The sequence below is a fragment of the Crocodylus porosus genome, unplaced genomic scaffold (genome assembly GCF_001723895.1).
Source record: "Crocodylus porosus isolate Cpor-Errol unplaced genomic scaffold, CroPor_comp1, whole genome shotgun sequence".
NCBI lineage: Eukaryota > Metazoa > Chordata > Crocodylia > Crocodylidae > Crocodylus > Crocodylus porosus.
In genome coordinates, this window is record NW_017728906.1 from 52727611 (window position 1) to 52744825 (window position 17215).

General features: G+C 39.6%; 1 protein-coding gene across 8 annotated transcripts in view; it reads left to right on the plus strand.

The window, feature by feature from the left end:
• Positions 1–17215, plus strand: part of DMD (dystrophin) — a 1922593-nt gene that overhangs the window by 901043 nt on the left and 1004335 nt on the right. For all 8 annotated transcript variants that reach the window (XM_019529123.1, XM_019529125.1, XM_019529122.1 and 5 more), the window contains one exon: positions 15690–15862. In XM_019529123.1, coding sequence (XP_019384668.1) covers positions 15690–15862 — 173 coding nt within the window. The remainder of the gene's footprint in view (positions 1–15689; positions 15863–17215) is intronic.

Below are 17215 nucleotides of genomic sequence, written 5' to 3' on the forward strand. Positions count from 1 at the left end.
ACTTAACCAGCATGAATTATTTGAGACGGAGTTATTGTAGTGTAGAATTGGTCAAGGAGGAGAATCGTGACCAGTACTGCAAATATAACTGGATACACAGACTGTCAGCTGTTTGCAAAATCATGTTTGTATAAGAAAAAAAGCATTTTATCATTGTAAACATAATATCTATGGCTATAGCACTTTCAGATTGTAACGGAATAAGCAGAAAAGTGCAAAAAAGACTGCACTTTCATTCTTACACTGAACATTTCCTATATCATTTCTTTAGCCCATAAATGATTAGTTATGTGTACCTTCTATGTGGGTGTGGAAAAATAGATAATTATGTATTTGTTAACTCTAGGAAATTAAGGTATTATGAGCTTATTAGCAAAGATAGTATCTCCAGTAAACCGTGTAATGGAATATGAATAAAGAAGTGCAGGAAAAGTAGCATGCAGACGATTATTTCTTATTCAGTAGAGGTACATTCCAGTAGTCTTGAACCAGCAGTAGGCCATTCTTATACCACTTGTAGTTTAGTTCCAATAGATACTGGGTATTGAATGCCTCCAGTTAATTTATAAAGGAGACAACATGCCAATGTTATTACCATTCTTCCTTTTCAGTAATTGCTTTTGATAGATTGGCTTGCATGAACGAAAGTCATAAAACATGTAAATCACTTCTAATGAGCTACCACTTGGTCCTCGTTTATATACTTCCTGTGTTCGTGACTAGATTGGTCAGATAAGCAGTGACCCAGCAAACAGTTTACTGGCATTTGAGTGACTCCCTGGTAGTAGTGCTCCTTAATGCCTTACATTCATGCTGTCTTAGTCTGATTTACATCCATAACTAATCACTTGTTCACCTACATACACTTGATATTATTATAGGCGACACCAACTTTAATGATATTGATTACTGTAGTTACAAGTAAGTATTGCCATAGGTTTAATTTAACTGAACTATTAAATTGTCATGAGATGTGCTTGTGGGCATAGTTCCATCTTCCCTCTAAATAAATCTCTCCCAACAGGCAAATGGATTTTGCACATTCATGGGTGTTTTGGAAGGGGTATAGTTTTGATCTGAGACTCTTTAATGAATATTTATTTCCTAGTAAAAGCATTCATCATTGTCATTATCCTGCAGTAAAAATAGAAAAGTAGCGCATATATTGTACAGCTGCTAGTTGGGAAAGGTTTGAAATTAAATTGTGGTTGATTTTTATTCCTGGTTTATTTGCATGCATCAAATTACAGGACTGTAGTGGACTGTGTTTCAAACTGATTTTTTAAATTTATTACATTCAAGCAATTAGCAACCATCGTAATTAATACATATTTAAAGAAAAATAAACTTATGTTCAAGCACCTTTCAAATGAAACCATTTGAACCATGTCCTCAATTTATGGTCATTATACAATAGGCCTAAATCAAGATTTATAATATGTAACCCCCACCCCCCTCCACCCCACCCCCAGGACAGTAAAGAATTTATTTTTAATAGTTGACGTAAATGATAAATCATTTTCTGTTAAGTCAAACTCTGTCTGTTTATAGCAGAAAGAATTGAAAATGACAAAACTTTCTTGGATTTCTGAAATGCAGGATAATTGTGGTCCTAATCTATGTCATATCTTCAATTATAAAGGCTTAATGAGTATATTTGATAGTTTTGCTGATAATGATACTCAGAAGTAATATTTTCTTCAGTCCAAGTTCTATTACATGTGTGATGGGGCAGGCTTTCACTCATGGTGCTAGTACTGGCCTGCCTCCTGTCTACAGGCTAACCACCCACCCCATTCTCCTGCCATGCCTTAATGTAATAGTAATAAGATGTTACTCAGGTGGGAGGCTGCCCATTTTGAACCCCAGTGTTTAGGGGGATATCTGCAGCTCTGTTCCACCCCTACACTGTGGCCCAAGCCTTGCAGATGACATCCCAGGAAGCTAAACTCAGCTGTTCCCTTCACACATTAGCTGTGGCCCCCTCTCTGGGACCTTTGGCTCCCCCTCAGGCCCTGGTCCCATCTCAGCCAGTTGGGACCCTGAGCTTCTTTGCTCTGGGGGCATCCCTTGTGTTAGGCCCATGGCCCTTTTGACCCCTCTCTGGGTCCTGGTCTCAGCATGGACCAGTTGGGTCCCTCGGGTCGAGTCTAAGCTGCATCCCTGGCTTTCAGGGTTTCGGGTCCCCATTCCCAGCTCAGGTGCTTCACAAAGAGTCCCTGTCCCTTTGGGATCATTCACCCCACCAGGCTCAGGTGCTTCCAGAAGCTCACTTGGCCTTCCTTGCTACAGTCTGCTTACTATCAGTGCCCTGCCACAACATGGGAGGATTTAAAGAAGAAAGCAAGACACTCGGATTTAATCTCATGAATGGAACAGTCTCCACTTTTCCATTATATCCTTTGGAGTACAAGATTTTTCAGCTGTAGAAACTATGTGTGCTGGATTTTGTACATTTATCAATGGTTAACAGTAATTAAAATATTAACATTTTCTTTCATGGCAGAACAACTATAGATTGCATTAGAAATCACAGTCTACACACAGAAGGATTAAAGGATTAGGTGAAAATTATGATTACCGAGAGACTTTCATATCTGGAAAAAAAAAAGAAATAATGCACACAGTTGTGGTTTTCCTGGTTCTCACTATAATTAATGAATAAATATATTTCCATAGGGGCTTAGTCCCTCACAGATTCTTGTATTTTAATAACAACACTGTGTTTATGATCTCTCAGCCATCATTCCATAGATTGCAATGCGAGAAAATTACCCATTATGATTTCGCTGTAAAACCAAATAGAAAGAGAGAGTAGACTGTTTTAGGGAGAAAGCACAAGGAAATTTTTAACAAATTATCAACAGTACATTTATTGTAATTTGGTTACACATAGTGAAAGAGGAGCATAGATTATTTATATGATAGTCATATTAAATTAAGTCATATATGGGGCTAAATAGATATTATACATATCTGTATCTTAAATTATTAAACAGATATTTAATTATAAGCAAAAGTGAGATAATGTTTTCCATGTTGAAGGGTTTATTCTTTTTTTTAAATCTAAGCAATATGTCCACTGTATTTTGTGTCCATATCTATGAAGAAGTTGTCATTTAAACAGGATTTTTTCATAATACTCAATAATATTTTAATTCAAGAATATTTTAACTTTGAAATAAAAAAGTTCCTTTTTGGGCGTATACTCAGTGCAATTAATTCTATAAACCAAGTTTCCATGCCTTGCATGGCTTCCTTCACTCTCTTTGGTTCTTTCACACTGTTAAGAAGATTATATGATATTTTTCTTCTGAAGTGGTGTCAATGGAATCATTGTGGTTCTTTGACAGAGAATTTTCTCATATGTATCAATGTTTGCAGAATCAGGGTCCTATAATTATCTAAAGGATTATTGCTTGGCAGAGTATTCCTCAAGCTGCATATCTTGAGCCACAAGTGGCTCTTCAACTTATCCGCTATATACTTTTGAGAAAATGTTACCAAAGTTTTTCTTTTTCTTTTTTTCCCTTTACATTCATTGGTATGTCTTTCCTACAAATATTAAGGCTGTGTGTAGACAAAATGAGGGGCATGTGTGCATGACCCTTTAAAGTGGGTTAAATGGTTTTGCAGTGCTCTAATGGTGCTGGTGTTTGCATACATTGGCAGCGTATTGCACAGTAATTCCAGGTAGCAAATTGTGTGGCATAATGCGCCTTAAATGACTTGGGGTGCAGCAAACTAAAACTGCTCTAAGAAGTTTTAGTTTGCTGTGCTACAGCTGCAGAGTGAAGTACCAGGCTCTGTGCAGCTCAGGGTCTCTGCAGGAAGCTCTGCAGGCAGCCTGGCAGCAGCCCGAGAATGCAGGCTTCACCCGAGAAAAGCAGCAAGACTGATCTTTTTTTTTTCTTTCCCCTGGAGCCTGCCTGCCTGCCTGAACTGCACAGGGCCCCAGTGCTTCCCTCTGCGGCTGCAGTGCCCCCCAGGACTGCCTGAGCTGGGTGCCACTGGTGGGAGGGTGGGGGGATTGTTGCTGCCACAGGGGGAAGCACCAGCCCCACCCCTGCAGCTCAGGGACTGCTCTGCCCGCTGGCAGCTCGACCTCCCCTCCCCTCCCCACCACCAGAGAGGCAGGTAAATTTGAGTGTGTGTATGAAACGGGGGTTTAAAGGGCCCTAAACTGAAGTGGTGTTTTTAAAAATTCACCACTTCAGTTTAGGGCCCCCCATTTTGTCTATATACGACCTAATTGTGTAGCACCTCCACTATTTATATCAGTGTTTTTAAGGTGCTGTCAGGATTTTTTCTGTGGTTGCTTTTTTGTGGGATCGGTCAGTTTGTTGGTTCCATGTTTGTAGTACTTCATTTGGAGTGTATATGTGGTACTGTATATCATTTTGATTAATAGTCCTCTCCTCTGGCACCTAAGCCTTTAGGACAGAGTGTCACTGGCCTAATATAACATTTTAATTTGGTTTGTCTTTCTTCTCGTTATTACTTTTCTTTAACTCTGTCATTGTCCCTCTCCCTCTTGTCTTCCATTCTGTGTGAGATCATTTTGGTTCCTTTTTCAGATTTTATAAATATATTTGGGAACTGTTTTTACCCAACCTCTCAACTGTAGCTCATTTCCGTCTGAGCCAAATATACTGTAATCATACTACACCTATCATTCTCACAGCCAGGCTGCTTTCTTAATCTTTTTTAAATGCACTGCTTCAAAAAATCATCCCTAACAAATATTATCATTCATAGTTTCAGCACAAATTTTAAAACTGTAATTATGTTGTGGAATTTTTCCTGCAATTCATGAACAGCCCAAGCTGTGCTGCTGCCGATGATGATGTCAGTACAAAAACTGTGAGATATAATTACAGATTTGCTATTCATGTAAGGACAATGCATCATCCAACATATATTTTGTTTGCCAAAAATATATTTGCATTTTGTAAATGAAAGTCACATCTGGATCATATCAAGTGATCCCAGGCAAGTATCAAAAAATTCAGAATGAAGAAATACTGAACATGAAGTTTCAAATGGTTTTCTGCTGTAGATCAGCAAAAACCTAATTAACCACAACTTGGAAGTCAGTGTGATAGAATATACGTCCCAACTTGCTCTGTCAGTAATTCAGTGCTTGGTAGCTGGTTGGTACAGAAATGGCTGTAGAATTGAATTTGTACAGAGTGTTGTCTTCAGCTGTCAGATAAAGACAAATTCCAGGTGGTGAAAATGAACTGGAGTTTGAGTCTCTAGTGCTCTGATTTCTCTTTTTCAAGAGCAATGAGATGGTTCCACTCCCCAAAGGCTGCTGTCACTTCAGCTACTAATGGGTTTCTCTAATCCTTTTTATTCTTGGAAATGAAATTGTGAGCACTTTTGTTAACCAGGTTACAAAATCTCCAAAGGCACTTTCAGTATCTAAAACAGTTTGAAGCCATTTTCTTCAACATGAAAAATGGAAGGGAGGTGTGTACACATGTACAGAGATACACGGTCTTTTTTCCTCTATCCATTTGTGAATTTCATGAAATGAAGAAAAAATGCATATAGTAGGCATCTATGTTCTAAATAAGAGGAAAATCCTAAAATTTTATTTTTTAAGTGTTATAATTTGGATATCTTTGATATCCACTGCCCCCAACCCCAAGCAAAAGCAAAATCCCAGACATTTGGTTGCATTTTAAAAAAGCCACCTGAACAAAGAACAAGGGGCCAAAAAAGAGGAAATGTCCAAGAAAACCCAGGACATATGGTAAACCTCAGTAACCAACAGTGTACAACACTAATCAGAATGTTCAAGATTGGAAGCCCATTTTAGACACTCCAGCCCTTCTGAACCTACCAACTATGAAACTAATGAAACCATTTAAGTTTCAGCACCTTTGAAAATTAGGTCATTTATCTAGTTGTCTTAGGCCTCCTCTATACATTACAGGTATTGTGTAATTAACTAGTTAATTGTGCAATTACCTTGAAACCAGCTACACATGCAAAGTAGCTTTCACATGATAAAAAGCTCCAACCAGCTATAAAGTTAGACCTCAAAAATGTGTACTGACTTTATCATTGACTTTATAACTGGTTGCTGTCAAGCTTTAATTTGTATGTGTAGCAGGGTCTCTCCTGGGGCTGGCATCCCCATCAGCTGATAGGGCTCCCAGCCACAGGGGTGCACCAGGCCTAGTCAGATCTGGGAGTCTTGCAACTATGGGTATTTCCAGCTATGGGAGCTTGCTTCTTGCCAGTGCAGGGGGAGCCCTTGCACCAGCCATAAGAGGCAATTGAATCTAATGCACAATCTTGCACAATCCTGCAGTCACACCTCTCACTATGCACATGTGATTTGGTAGGACGTGTGATTGTGTAGATCACACATTAGATCCCATCATGCCTTTATCTTAACATGGAAAGAGGGCTTTAGCATGGGCCAGAGTGTCTAAAATGGGCTTCCAATCTCGAACATTCTGATTAGTGTTGTACATTGTTGGTTACATTCAGGATAATATTACTTAAGGTTACCATATGTCTTGGGTTTTCCTGGACAGTTCTTCTTTTTTGCCCCCCTATCCTTTGTCCATGCAGGTTTTTTTTAAATGCAACCAAATGTCAGGAATTTCACTTCTGCTTGGGGCTGGGGGCAGTGGGGAAGTGGATTGGCTATCAGGAGATCATATTCTATCTGTGAAGGCCCTGGCAGCTGCTGGAAGGTGTTTGTGTCTGCAAGCAAGCTGCTTAAGTAGAAGGGCTGGGAGGGAGTAGGAGCTGTGGGGCAGAAGTGTGGGGCACCAGCAGCGCTGGGAAGCAGTGGGCTGTGGGTTGGGAGTGAGGGGCACTGGCAGGACTAGGGGAGCAGGGGGCTGCAGGTCAGGAGTGAGGAGCACCAGCCAGCAGAACAGAGGTTGCAGGTCAGGAATGAGCGGCACTGGCAGGAGCCATGGGGTATAACACTGCCCCCTCACAATCAGATACCCCGCCCCACCACAGGTGTCTGCTTTTTTGAAACTGGGAATATGGTAACCCTAATGCTACTTCAGTCTTCAAGAGATTTGGGTTTTTTTTCACAATTTAAAGATTTGGGGGCACAGCTAATCTTGTTGCCCCTTTACATCTTCCACTCTCAGCAGTCATATTCTGAATATCCTAACTGTTCAGCACTTAATTAAATTTTGTCGGTGGAGAGAGACTAACAGTAGGCCCAAGTATCAATATTAAAAGAAGTGGTTTTTAATGTATTTCCTAATTACTTGGAAAATAGAGTAGACAGCGAGATGATCTCTGCAAAATTTGCCAAAATAGCTTAAGGGAAAGGGTTGGATAAACAGTTGAGCCTTCACAAGCTAGACAGCTGGCAACATGATGGTATCAAGACTAGTATAGTTCAATGCACAGTAAGAGAAATAAATTATATAGAAATTTTGATGAGCTTTAGGCAATTCAGCTGTGGTCCACAAAGGAAATAGTGTTTCTTTTTTTAAGAGGAATTTAGAAAATAATGCTAAAAATATTGTAAAACTATGCCCCAGACCACTAATACAGCCATTCTTTGAATAATGTGTATTTTTTCAGTTTAAGGAAATGCAGAAAAGATTCAGAAAAGGGCATTAGAAATTGTGAAAGTATCATAATATTTCTACAGGACAAGAATCTAAAATTATTAGAGTTACTTACAGACATGAAGAATAATAGGTGGCACAATAACTGTACATAAGAATGAACAGTATAAAGGAGGTCATTAAAAATATCCTTTTAGGGACTCCTGTTTTTGTATTAATACTACAGCAAGTGGATAATCAACTAAAATTAAAGAAAACTTATTTATAACTTAAAAAGGGAAACTGTTTTGGTGCGGTTGACCTGTGGAACTCATACCACAATATTTTGAGATGAGGCAGAGTGGAAGAAGAGGAATGCTGTCTGGTGCTTTCCATTTTAAGACTACTTGCAATTGTCTATGTCTTTACTAAACTGCCATCATTTGAACTGAAAGTTTCTGTGCTGACTGTGGGCTCAGCAGTGATTCTTTGTATTCTTTAGAAAAGAATCTCTCAAAATCTTTAAGCCATTTCTTAGAATGACAAATACATTTTTGTCTAGTCCCCATGAAGAATTGGAATTTGATAGGCGGATAGCTTCTGTGCCAGGAATATCTTTAGCTATCCCAGTGAAAAGTACACATGAATTTGGTTCAAGGAAATTCACATTTTGCACATGCTTAGTACAGACTTGCTTAGAGCATAGATAAAAATTCATTGATTAGGGCTGCTAAGGCCTCTTAGCCCCAAACATTTCATGCACCAATCCCAAACAAAGACACTGAGTATGTTGTTGCCCAGGGCTAATTTGGATGAATTTTCACTGTAACAGCTCCTCTGGGCAAAACCTGGGCTCAGCATTGAAACTGAGAGTAGGGTATCTGTCATAACTATGTTCTCACTGACATTTTACAGGGTTTCAGGAGGTGAGGAGGAAGAGATCACCCAAAATGAATGCAGATGGAACAGTAGGTAAACCAGAGTGAAGGGAAAGAAATAGGTTTGGAAAATGAGTTGTGATTAGGACTGGAGGAGAGAGATTAACTATGAGTAGGGAGAGAGGGAAGTTGGGACTATTTGGGAAGGGGAGCTGAGGGAATGGGGTGGTTGAATTGGTTAGACAGGGAAGCTAGGCTGGAAGTTAGGGGAAGGGAAAAGGAAGAAGAGTCAAACTTAATTCAACCTTTTTACAGATTTGTAGTGCTTGTTTTCTTAACAGAATTGTGTGTAAATATGTACACGAATATTTAGAATTTCATCCTTCCATTTAGTTAGGATAAAATGTAAATGTTAAATCCTCAAGATGTAAAACAATCCTTGAACATTTCCCGTATAAGTAGTGCAATCCTGTTCATACATTTCTATTCCCATTCATTTAGATTGTTTTCGTCTCTGTCTTTTAATGATGCCACTCAACACTTTCCAGCTCTGCTGGTTCTCCTCTGTCACAAGCCACTTGTCTGCACATTTCATGGTTTAGCCCTACTTCTGATTGTCACCTCATAGTCAGCATTCATCACCAACTTAGGTTGTCAAGCCAGCAGCTTTGGTCAAAATCATTTGAAGTATCTTTCAAAACCATTATTACAAACTCTCTTTTCATATGCTATCTACAAAACAATGAAAATTAGTCTACTGGTGTATTGACACCACTGTTTATCATACTGACCAATGTTGCCTCATTCTTCCCTATGGTATGCCACCTGTTTATCTCCATCTGTTGTCCCTTGCCCTATATTTAGATAGGAAACTTTTTGTGCCGGCTACCATCACTTTGTTTTGTGCATGGTTCCAGTACAGTGGGGTCCTGGCCCATGACTATGGCTCATAAGGTAGTATATTTTATTCATGCATTTTTCTTTATTGATGTAAGCTCCTTCCTATTTTTAAAAAAAGCTGTTGTTTGTATTTGTTTGCTTTAAACTGTTTTAAAAAAAACCTCAAACCCTCTTGGTTTTTCTTTCTCTGGGCAAGAGATGGATTTATGAGTCAATGCCTTTAATCCTTTATCATTAGAGTGTTTTATTGACTTCAGTAGAAATGCTTGTTTGGGTAGGGATTATTCACATAAGCAACAGTTTGCAGGACCACACCCATCCATTTAGCTCTTTGTATACTATGTTGACTTTTATTCATGTTATGCATATCCTTCAGTTTAGGTCAGCTGAAGGACTTTGAATAAGTACAATTAGTCTTTTATCTGATTGTAGCTGACAGATGAAAAGATATTTTATCTTATGTTGTCAAAATGTGATTGCTTAGCTCTTTTGGAAAGCCCAATAATATGCAACTTTCCCCCTTTACTTTACAAAGCTGCCTATCTAAGACTCATTCACTTAAACTTTTTTGCTGGGTGTCAGGAGAAAGAACTACATGGATAAATATTGTATATATAAATTCTGAGGGCAGATTTTTCAATGATACCTCCAAATGGAATAAAGCAAAAAAATACTCATCACCAAATACAACAAAAAAAATATTCATCACTGCAAGGAATGTAAATGCTTCATGGCATACAGTCTAGAAGTTGCCATCCACTAGAAAAAGCAGTGTACAACCTGCCTGAGAAAAAGAATAAAAAAAATGCAAGCATTAATATTCAAGATGCCCTTCCTACAGTATTCTGCAGTAATGAAATGATCTTGGAGAGGGGAAATTTCCCAGGCATTCTTTATTGGTTTCATGGGAAGGCAATGAAAGAAGTACCATAGAACTGTCCATTCATGTTAATTGTACTGTTTTCTTCACCTTCTGGGGACTGAAATGCAGTGACCTCCTAATATTCTGTTGTTAGTTCTACTGTATGTGAAAGGAAGGTGGTACGTGAATTCTTCTGACATGTTAACCGAGTTCTAGCCAGGGGGTTGAAGGAGATTTATTTATGCTAGAGGGAGATTGTTTTCTGCTGAGCTTTGCACAGTTATTGTATGCTTACTCCAAAACTCTCCAGTTCTCTTTCCCTCCTCATAATCCTGCTCACCCACAAAAATCATGTTGGAACAGAGAGTTGAGCAACCAAAGAAGTGTTCAGAGATAAAGCTGAGTGAAGAACCATCTGCCTCTCCTCCTCATCAGCTTTCAGCTCTGTACTTAGGTTAAGGTAGGTTTGGGCTCCACATTTTAAAAAGGACATGGAGAAGTTTAAGAGGGTCCAGAGGCAGACAATAAAAATAATTAAGGGCTTGGAAGGCAAGTCATAAGAGGAAAGGCTGAGGGAGCTAAGTATGTTCAGCAGAAAAAGCACTAACTAGGGGCAATGACAGCAATCTTCAAATATTGCTGTTCCCTCAAAAAAGATGGAAAACACCTTTTCTTTCTGGCTGCAGAGAATGGGATGCAGACCAATGCCTTGACAAGGCAGCAAATAGATTTACACTGGATATCAGGAAAAACCTCTTCACAGTTAGAACAGTGATGCGATGAAATAGACTGCCTGCAGAAATGATGGACTGTCTGCCACTGTAGTTGTTGAAGAAGAATTTGGACTGCCACTGATTTGGAACAATCTAGGTGTAGCTATGCCTATGTTCTAATATGGATATTTCCCATGCTTCTGGGCTTTGATGTTTGCTGATGTTTGGGAGGGAATTCTCTCCTCATCCCCCTATTTCTGTTACATGTGTCAGAGTTTTTTTAAGCCTTGCTCAGAGTCACTGGGTGTTGGCTGAAGCCAAGGATTGATATTTTGACTGGGGTATGCCAGTGCTTCTGCTGAGACTTAAAAGCAGAGGTTCCTGGCTTAGAGGATCTTGCCCCTCCACTCAGAGTCAGGCTAATCACCATATTTGGGGATGAAAAGGAATTTTACCACTTGGTCAGATTGGTATGACTGTTGGGTTCTTTTGCCTTCCTCTGCAGTGGGCGTGGGTGGTGTAGCCCTCTTCCTGGGATACCTCGATGATATATTAATGACTTGTACAGCAGCAGGATGTTGACTGCTATGGTCCCCCTGCTTTACCTGTGGCAGGTTAGGGTTTTATATCTGGTATTGTATCAGGGTTGACTTTGTAGTTGTGCTAAGAGGTTAGACAAGGGATTTGTATAGGATAGTCTATATAGGTATGATCCTGCCTCAGCAGGGGATTTGGCTAGATGACCTATGAAGGCTCCGTTCAGCCTTACTCTATGATTCTATGAACTTAAGAACAAATCTAGGAACATGGTTGAGCAATTAATAATGGCCTGGTGAGGCAGTGGGAGTAAGAAAGAATGCAGAAAAATAGTTGAGTCTGCTGATAGGAAAAAGTCCATATTTGTATGCCCTAGTAATACATTTTCATACAATATTTCCAGCATACATGCTGATACAAATGTTTTCATCGAATTGGGAAAATATTAATGAATGATTAGATCCTATAATTAGTAATGGAATGTGTGGAGACTTTCATTTCTAGGCTGCTGTTTGAATCAGGAATTACGTGTTTTGTCTCAAGGGTCTTTGATATGCCAGCTTTACTTGCATACCACACAGTTTTTTTCCCCAAAAACTAGCCCTCCAAAATTGGAATGCATTTCTTAAAGAGGGAAGCTGATGTTTTGTCACTGGAATGGAAACAGGGTGGAATGGGGAAAGCAAACACTGTGACTTGTGGCTACCAAGGTCGCTGCCGCTTCCCTCTGGGGCTGGTTCCAGTTTTAACTCTCTTACCTTGCAGCCACTGGTGAGGCAGTAGCTTTTGGCTGAAAAGTCAATGAACTGAGCTGACTGAGGGTGACTGAGCTGCTGCATGCAGTCTGCAGGATTTTTATGAAACTTGTGGTGTGAAAGTAACACTTTATTATTTACAGGAACTTATATAAAGAGCTATTTATGGTAAAGAAGTAACAGTCTTTCAGCTACCTTTGAAATGGTCTGGTGCCTAGCCTTGCTGCTGTGCTACCACACCTGAAAGTTTCTGCTGCCTTACCCAGACTGTCCCCTGGGATGCCACACTTCCTGAAAAAGTCTAGGCTCCTATACACATGTGGGGAGCCTGCTCTGACATGTTGGAAATCCAGCGCATCAGAGCAGATTAATCAAGTCTGCTGGAGTATGAAAATTGATGAGCTCTGGCAGCCTTCCACATCAGGTATATCACCATTGCCATGTGACTTACTCTATGTTACACAGTCAGCCACGATTATGGAAAAAATCTTTTTTTTCTATGTTCTTCTTTCCAAAAGCAAGGTGCTTGTTTTATATATTCCTGTGGCAGTGAGAAAGGGGGGGAGTATCTGATAAAATATGGTATATGGTCTGAAGGCTCTTTGGAAGTCTTGGCTGAGTTTTTGGAGGGCAACTGTTTACACTATATAAACTCCTGCTATGCCTTTATAGATTGTCATGTTTATCAAATTCATCTGAGAGGAATAAAAGAAAGGGGATGCTGACTGGTGAAGCCATCCAGAGTAGACACATTTATCCAACAACTTCCAGAACTCCATTATTCTCTATGCATTCAACTTGCTGTCCTTGGGCATTAAGAAATTCAATAGGAATTTTACTTGAATAAGCATTGATGGCTGAAGGTTCCTTTCATAGTTACAGGTCGTCTTTTCATTTTGTTGGAGGAAGCTCTCAAATGTGAGCCACCATTGTTTCAGGCAGCAGTCTGACAGAAACAGTATGATCAGTTTCAGCTAGGTTCCTCAGAAAAGAACTATCCCATAGGAAAACTGGAAAACCAAAAAATACAGCACCACAAGAAGGAACATATGTGTTTCATGGCACTACAGCCCGATAGATGACATCCATTAGAAAGAGTAGTGCATGACATACATGGGAAAAGTCTGCAGAATTTATATCTAAAACAATTTTCAGAAAGCACTTGCTTTATACTTTTTTCCATCTAACATTGCTGAAGATGGTGTAATAGGACTCTTGTGAAGAAGTGACAAGTGTACAAAGTAGGTGCTTATTTCAGCATAAGTTCTCTCCTTCTAAGATGGGTACATATTTTTCTCTCCCTAGAACATATAACTGTATGCTGGAAGGTAATCACCTATAACCTCTTTTCCATTATTTAGTAGAAAAGAATAACATTTGCTACTTGGTATCTAGTGTTGACAGTCAAGGAACTCTGCTTGAGGAATGTATTCATGTTCATTTTGTATTAATCTACAAAGAGTTTTTGTAAACTTTATATATTTATACTGAAGTCAATAGACAAATTACTTGTCATCTTTAGTTCTGCCTCAGATTTTCCAACCAATTAATATATTATGATTATTAAAAGAAAAGGACATAGCAGAAAGGAAGGCGTTTGAGCCCCCATCCACTGAATGGTTCAGTTCCTTCATTGTCAGCATGTAGTACTTTTTCAAGCACTGGGAAGGGAGGAGATATCCAGATTCTCGTTCCTAAATGTTAATTATGTCCTTCCCTGTCAGCAGGTGCTTTTTTGATACTCCTGAGAAATTGAAAAAAAAAATCCTGTCCTTACTCAAGTTCTTTCTGTAGATATGTGGTTCTTCCAGATGAGTATTTGAAAAGGTCCTGTCAAGGGAAAAAATATGCCTAATTTAAGGAGGCTCCCCTGTTATCTCCCATCATCTTAACTCCATCACCCTTAGTCCTGAATGACCTGTGGAGCCTTAACTTTAGGAGTTATTGGATTTGTTTAACCAGTTAGTTGCATAGGTTTTGATTTTTTTTTTTTTTTACTTCTTACATTCATTTTAGGTTTAACTTCTTGTAATGTCTGGATGTGGTCCCCTTTGAGACACTGGATAGGCTGAGAAAGACATAGTTGTCAGGAAAACTTTAAAAATCTTGAGAGGTAAACTGAAGGAGACATTTCTAGGCATCCCAGAATTTATACAGACCCACAATGAGGCAGGCATGGAATTTTGACCAGTTGAACTGATTGTGAATATCAAAATGAAGATGCAACTTGGATGAAAGAAATACCATGGCATTTCTTGTTCCTATTCCCAAAACCCCACAGTCAGACTTTGAGATCTGCAAAGTCCAGGTTCTGCTGGACCTTCTTTTTTAGCATGGGTTGCAATCAACAGTTCCAGCAATTTTCTTCTGGTGATACGCTACTAGGAGGGTAGCTTAATAGGCTAACTTACAAGCAGCTAGGAACAAGACTTACATTCAGCATCCCTAGTGGTAGTCCTCTATACAAAGTAGATATGGAACACCTTGTGCAGTGTGAGGAAAGAGGAACCGTCGTGAGAAGAGCAGCACCTACAGAATTAAACTTCAAAGGTGCAAAGGACTGAAATGGACTGTAGGGGTGCAAGGACACTGGGTGTTCTGAAGCTGTTTACATTGCAATGCTTTTGCATTCATGGATGAAAGCAGAATGGACAGACACGTTATTATTTTTTATTATTTTATAGTCAGCCTGCATAATTCTATTTCACAGGACTAAATGGAGTGACTGGATAGATAATATCATGGGAAGTGACAGCGTTTGGGTATTCAAATACTTAAATACAATTTTAAGGGTCAGGAAAACACACCCACTCTTTTCCTTTACAATCCCCCAATGCACAACACTGCACAGTTCCTGAGTGCATTGTAGCTAACTGAGCATTGTCAGAAATAAGACTGTTAAATTATATTGCAAAGAGGTCTCAGCTGGAAGGGCTGGGTCTGTCAGGAATGTCAATGGCACATCCAGCAGAATGCAATCCTAGTGACATTTGATGTACTAATTATTTCATGCTGTTTCACTGAGATATATGGCATGTGTACCGAACTCTACACCTCAGCCACTGGAGAGGACCCTAAGCAGCTGCGTTGTTAAAGGTCACTCCAGACAATGAGTGGTTAATTCTCAGAACCACTTCATAGTGAACTTGCTTTACCAGGTGGTGTTTCTGAACAGACATGCAGTTTCAGTAAAATGGGGTTTTGTTTTTTTTCCTTAAAAGGAACTGGGTTAAGGTAGCAATAACCTTGACACAGGCTATTTCCTGGGGAATTAATGACTGGCTGAGGTTAATGGTCCTCTGCTTCACCTCAAGCCATCAGCTCTCCTCAGTTTGTTATTAATTCCCCAGGAAAATGACTTATGCTTCAGTCATTACTGCCGAAGCATTGTAGGATTGTTATCATTGTCAAGGCTATTGCTTCTTATACTGTTTTCCCCCTTCTCTTTCTCTTCAACAACAGCTGATGTTTTATTTTTCTATTCTAAAATCTTGATGTTGCAGAATGTTAAAGACAGCCTGGGGAGGTTCTCGGGTCAGATTGAGGTTATTCGCAGCAAGAAGACATCAGCTTTGCAAAGTGCCACACCTGGGGAAGCTGGAAAGATACAGGAAAAGCTGAGTCAGCTTAATTTCCAGTGGGAAAAAGTTAACAAGATGTACAGGGACCGACAGGCGTAAGTAACTTCTTTACATTGTTATTTATGATGAAGTTCATTAACATTTGGCTTACTATGTGTGATTGTCCCTTTGGGTTCTCTGCATGCAAACTACATTGTGCATCCCAGAACCCCAGCTTCCTTAACAGAGCGCTGGAAAATTCTTGGAGAATTTGAATTTAAATGCCTTTTTTTTTTTTACAGTCTAAAACTATTTTGACCAGCTGCCACTTGTATTACCCTTTGCACATCCATTGCCCCATGTCTGTGGCTACTTACAGACATACAGGGACCAACCCTGCCACCTATCCATGGAAGATCCATACAGAACACAACTGGTTTAGGGATTGGAGACTATAGTGAACTCTGCTTCAGTTGCATAGAGATTACACATTTCACAAGTACTCTCCATTTTTAGTCTACAGAATTTGAGTTCTAATTGGTAATATCTCCTAATCCAAAATGACCCTGTTAAGTTTGTCCTCTATATGTTAGATACACAAAGGGAGTGAAAGATACAGGAAAAACATTTGAAGGAAAATATATTCAGAAGTGATTACTCACAAGATACACATTTTGTTATGTATTATCTTTCTTTTTCATTTGCTATTTTTATGTACTTGGAATTTGGGCTAGGAAGGAAATCAGATTCTGAGGTGAAAAAAGAGCCAAACTGTCTTAGTGACTGAAGTCTGACTTACACTACTAATACACTGTGGGCAGAATTGTATTCCCCTATATGCACTCAAAGGGTAGTTTTTAGCTGTGCAAGTGGCACTTCTGTAAACTTACAAACAGTTTACAATCCTATTCCCAATGTAGAGTGGACACGTGAGTGTGCACATAGTTACTGAGCAGGCACAGTGGGCTTTGTACCAGCGAGGCAGGGTATACAATACAGATCCATACATATATCGAAATGTAAACCTGGGTGAACATAAGTCACAAAAATCTGCTGGCAAAAACCCATGATGGAGGAGGAGTGGAAAGAGCACTATCCTTCCTTGTTTTAGCCCCAGTAGCCAGAAAGCGAGACCTTGGCTCGAGTCCCGTTTGGGCACACAAAGGGAACTAGAATTGTGACCTCAGTCTTTCTGTACACCAGCTTTTTGCTCTTTTTTCTCAGAATGTGTGGATAAAGCAATGACAGTCCGGATTTAGGGTATGACACAAGTGACACGTCATTTTTATCTATTTTTTCAGTTCCCTCTGCTCACGCTATTAGAGCTAAAAACAGCATTTGGAGCCTCTGCTCAGGTAGTGCCTTGCGTATAGGGCTTGGTAAGGGGAGATGGAATCTCTCCATTTTCATGGGAGACCCATGGAAGTTTTGGCCATTTTGTTTTTGCTCCTTTAGGGCTCTTACATGTA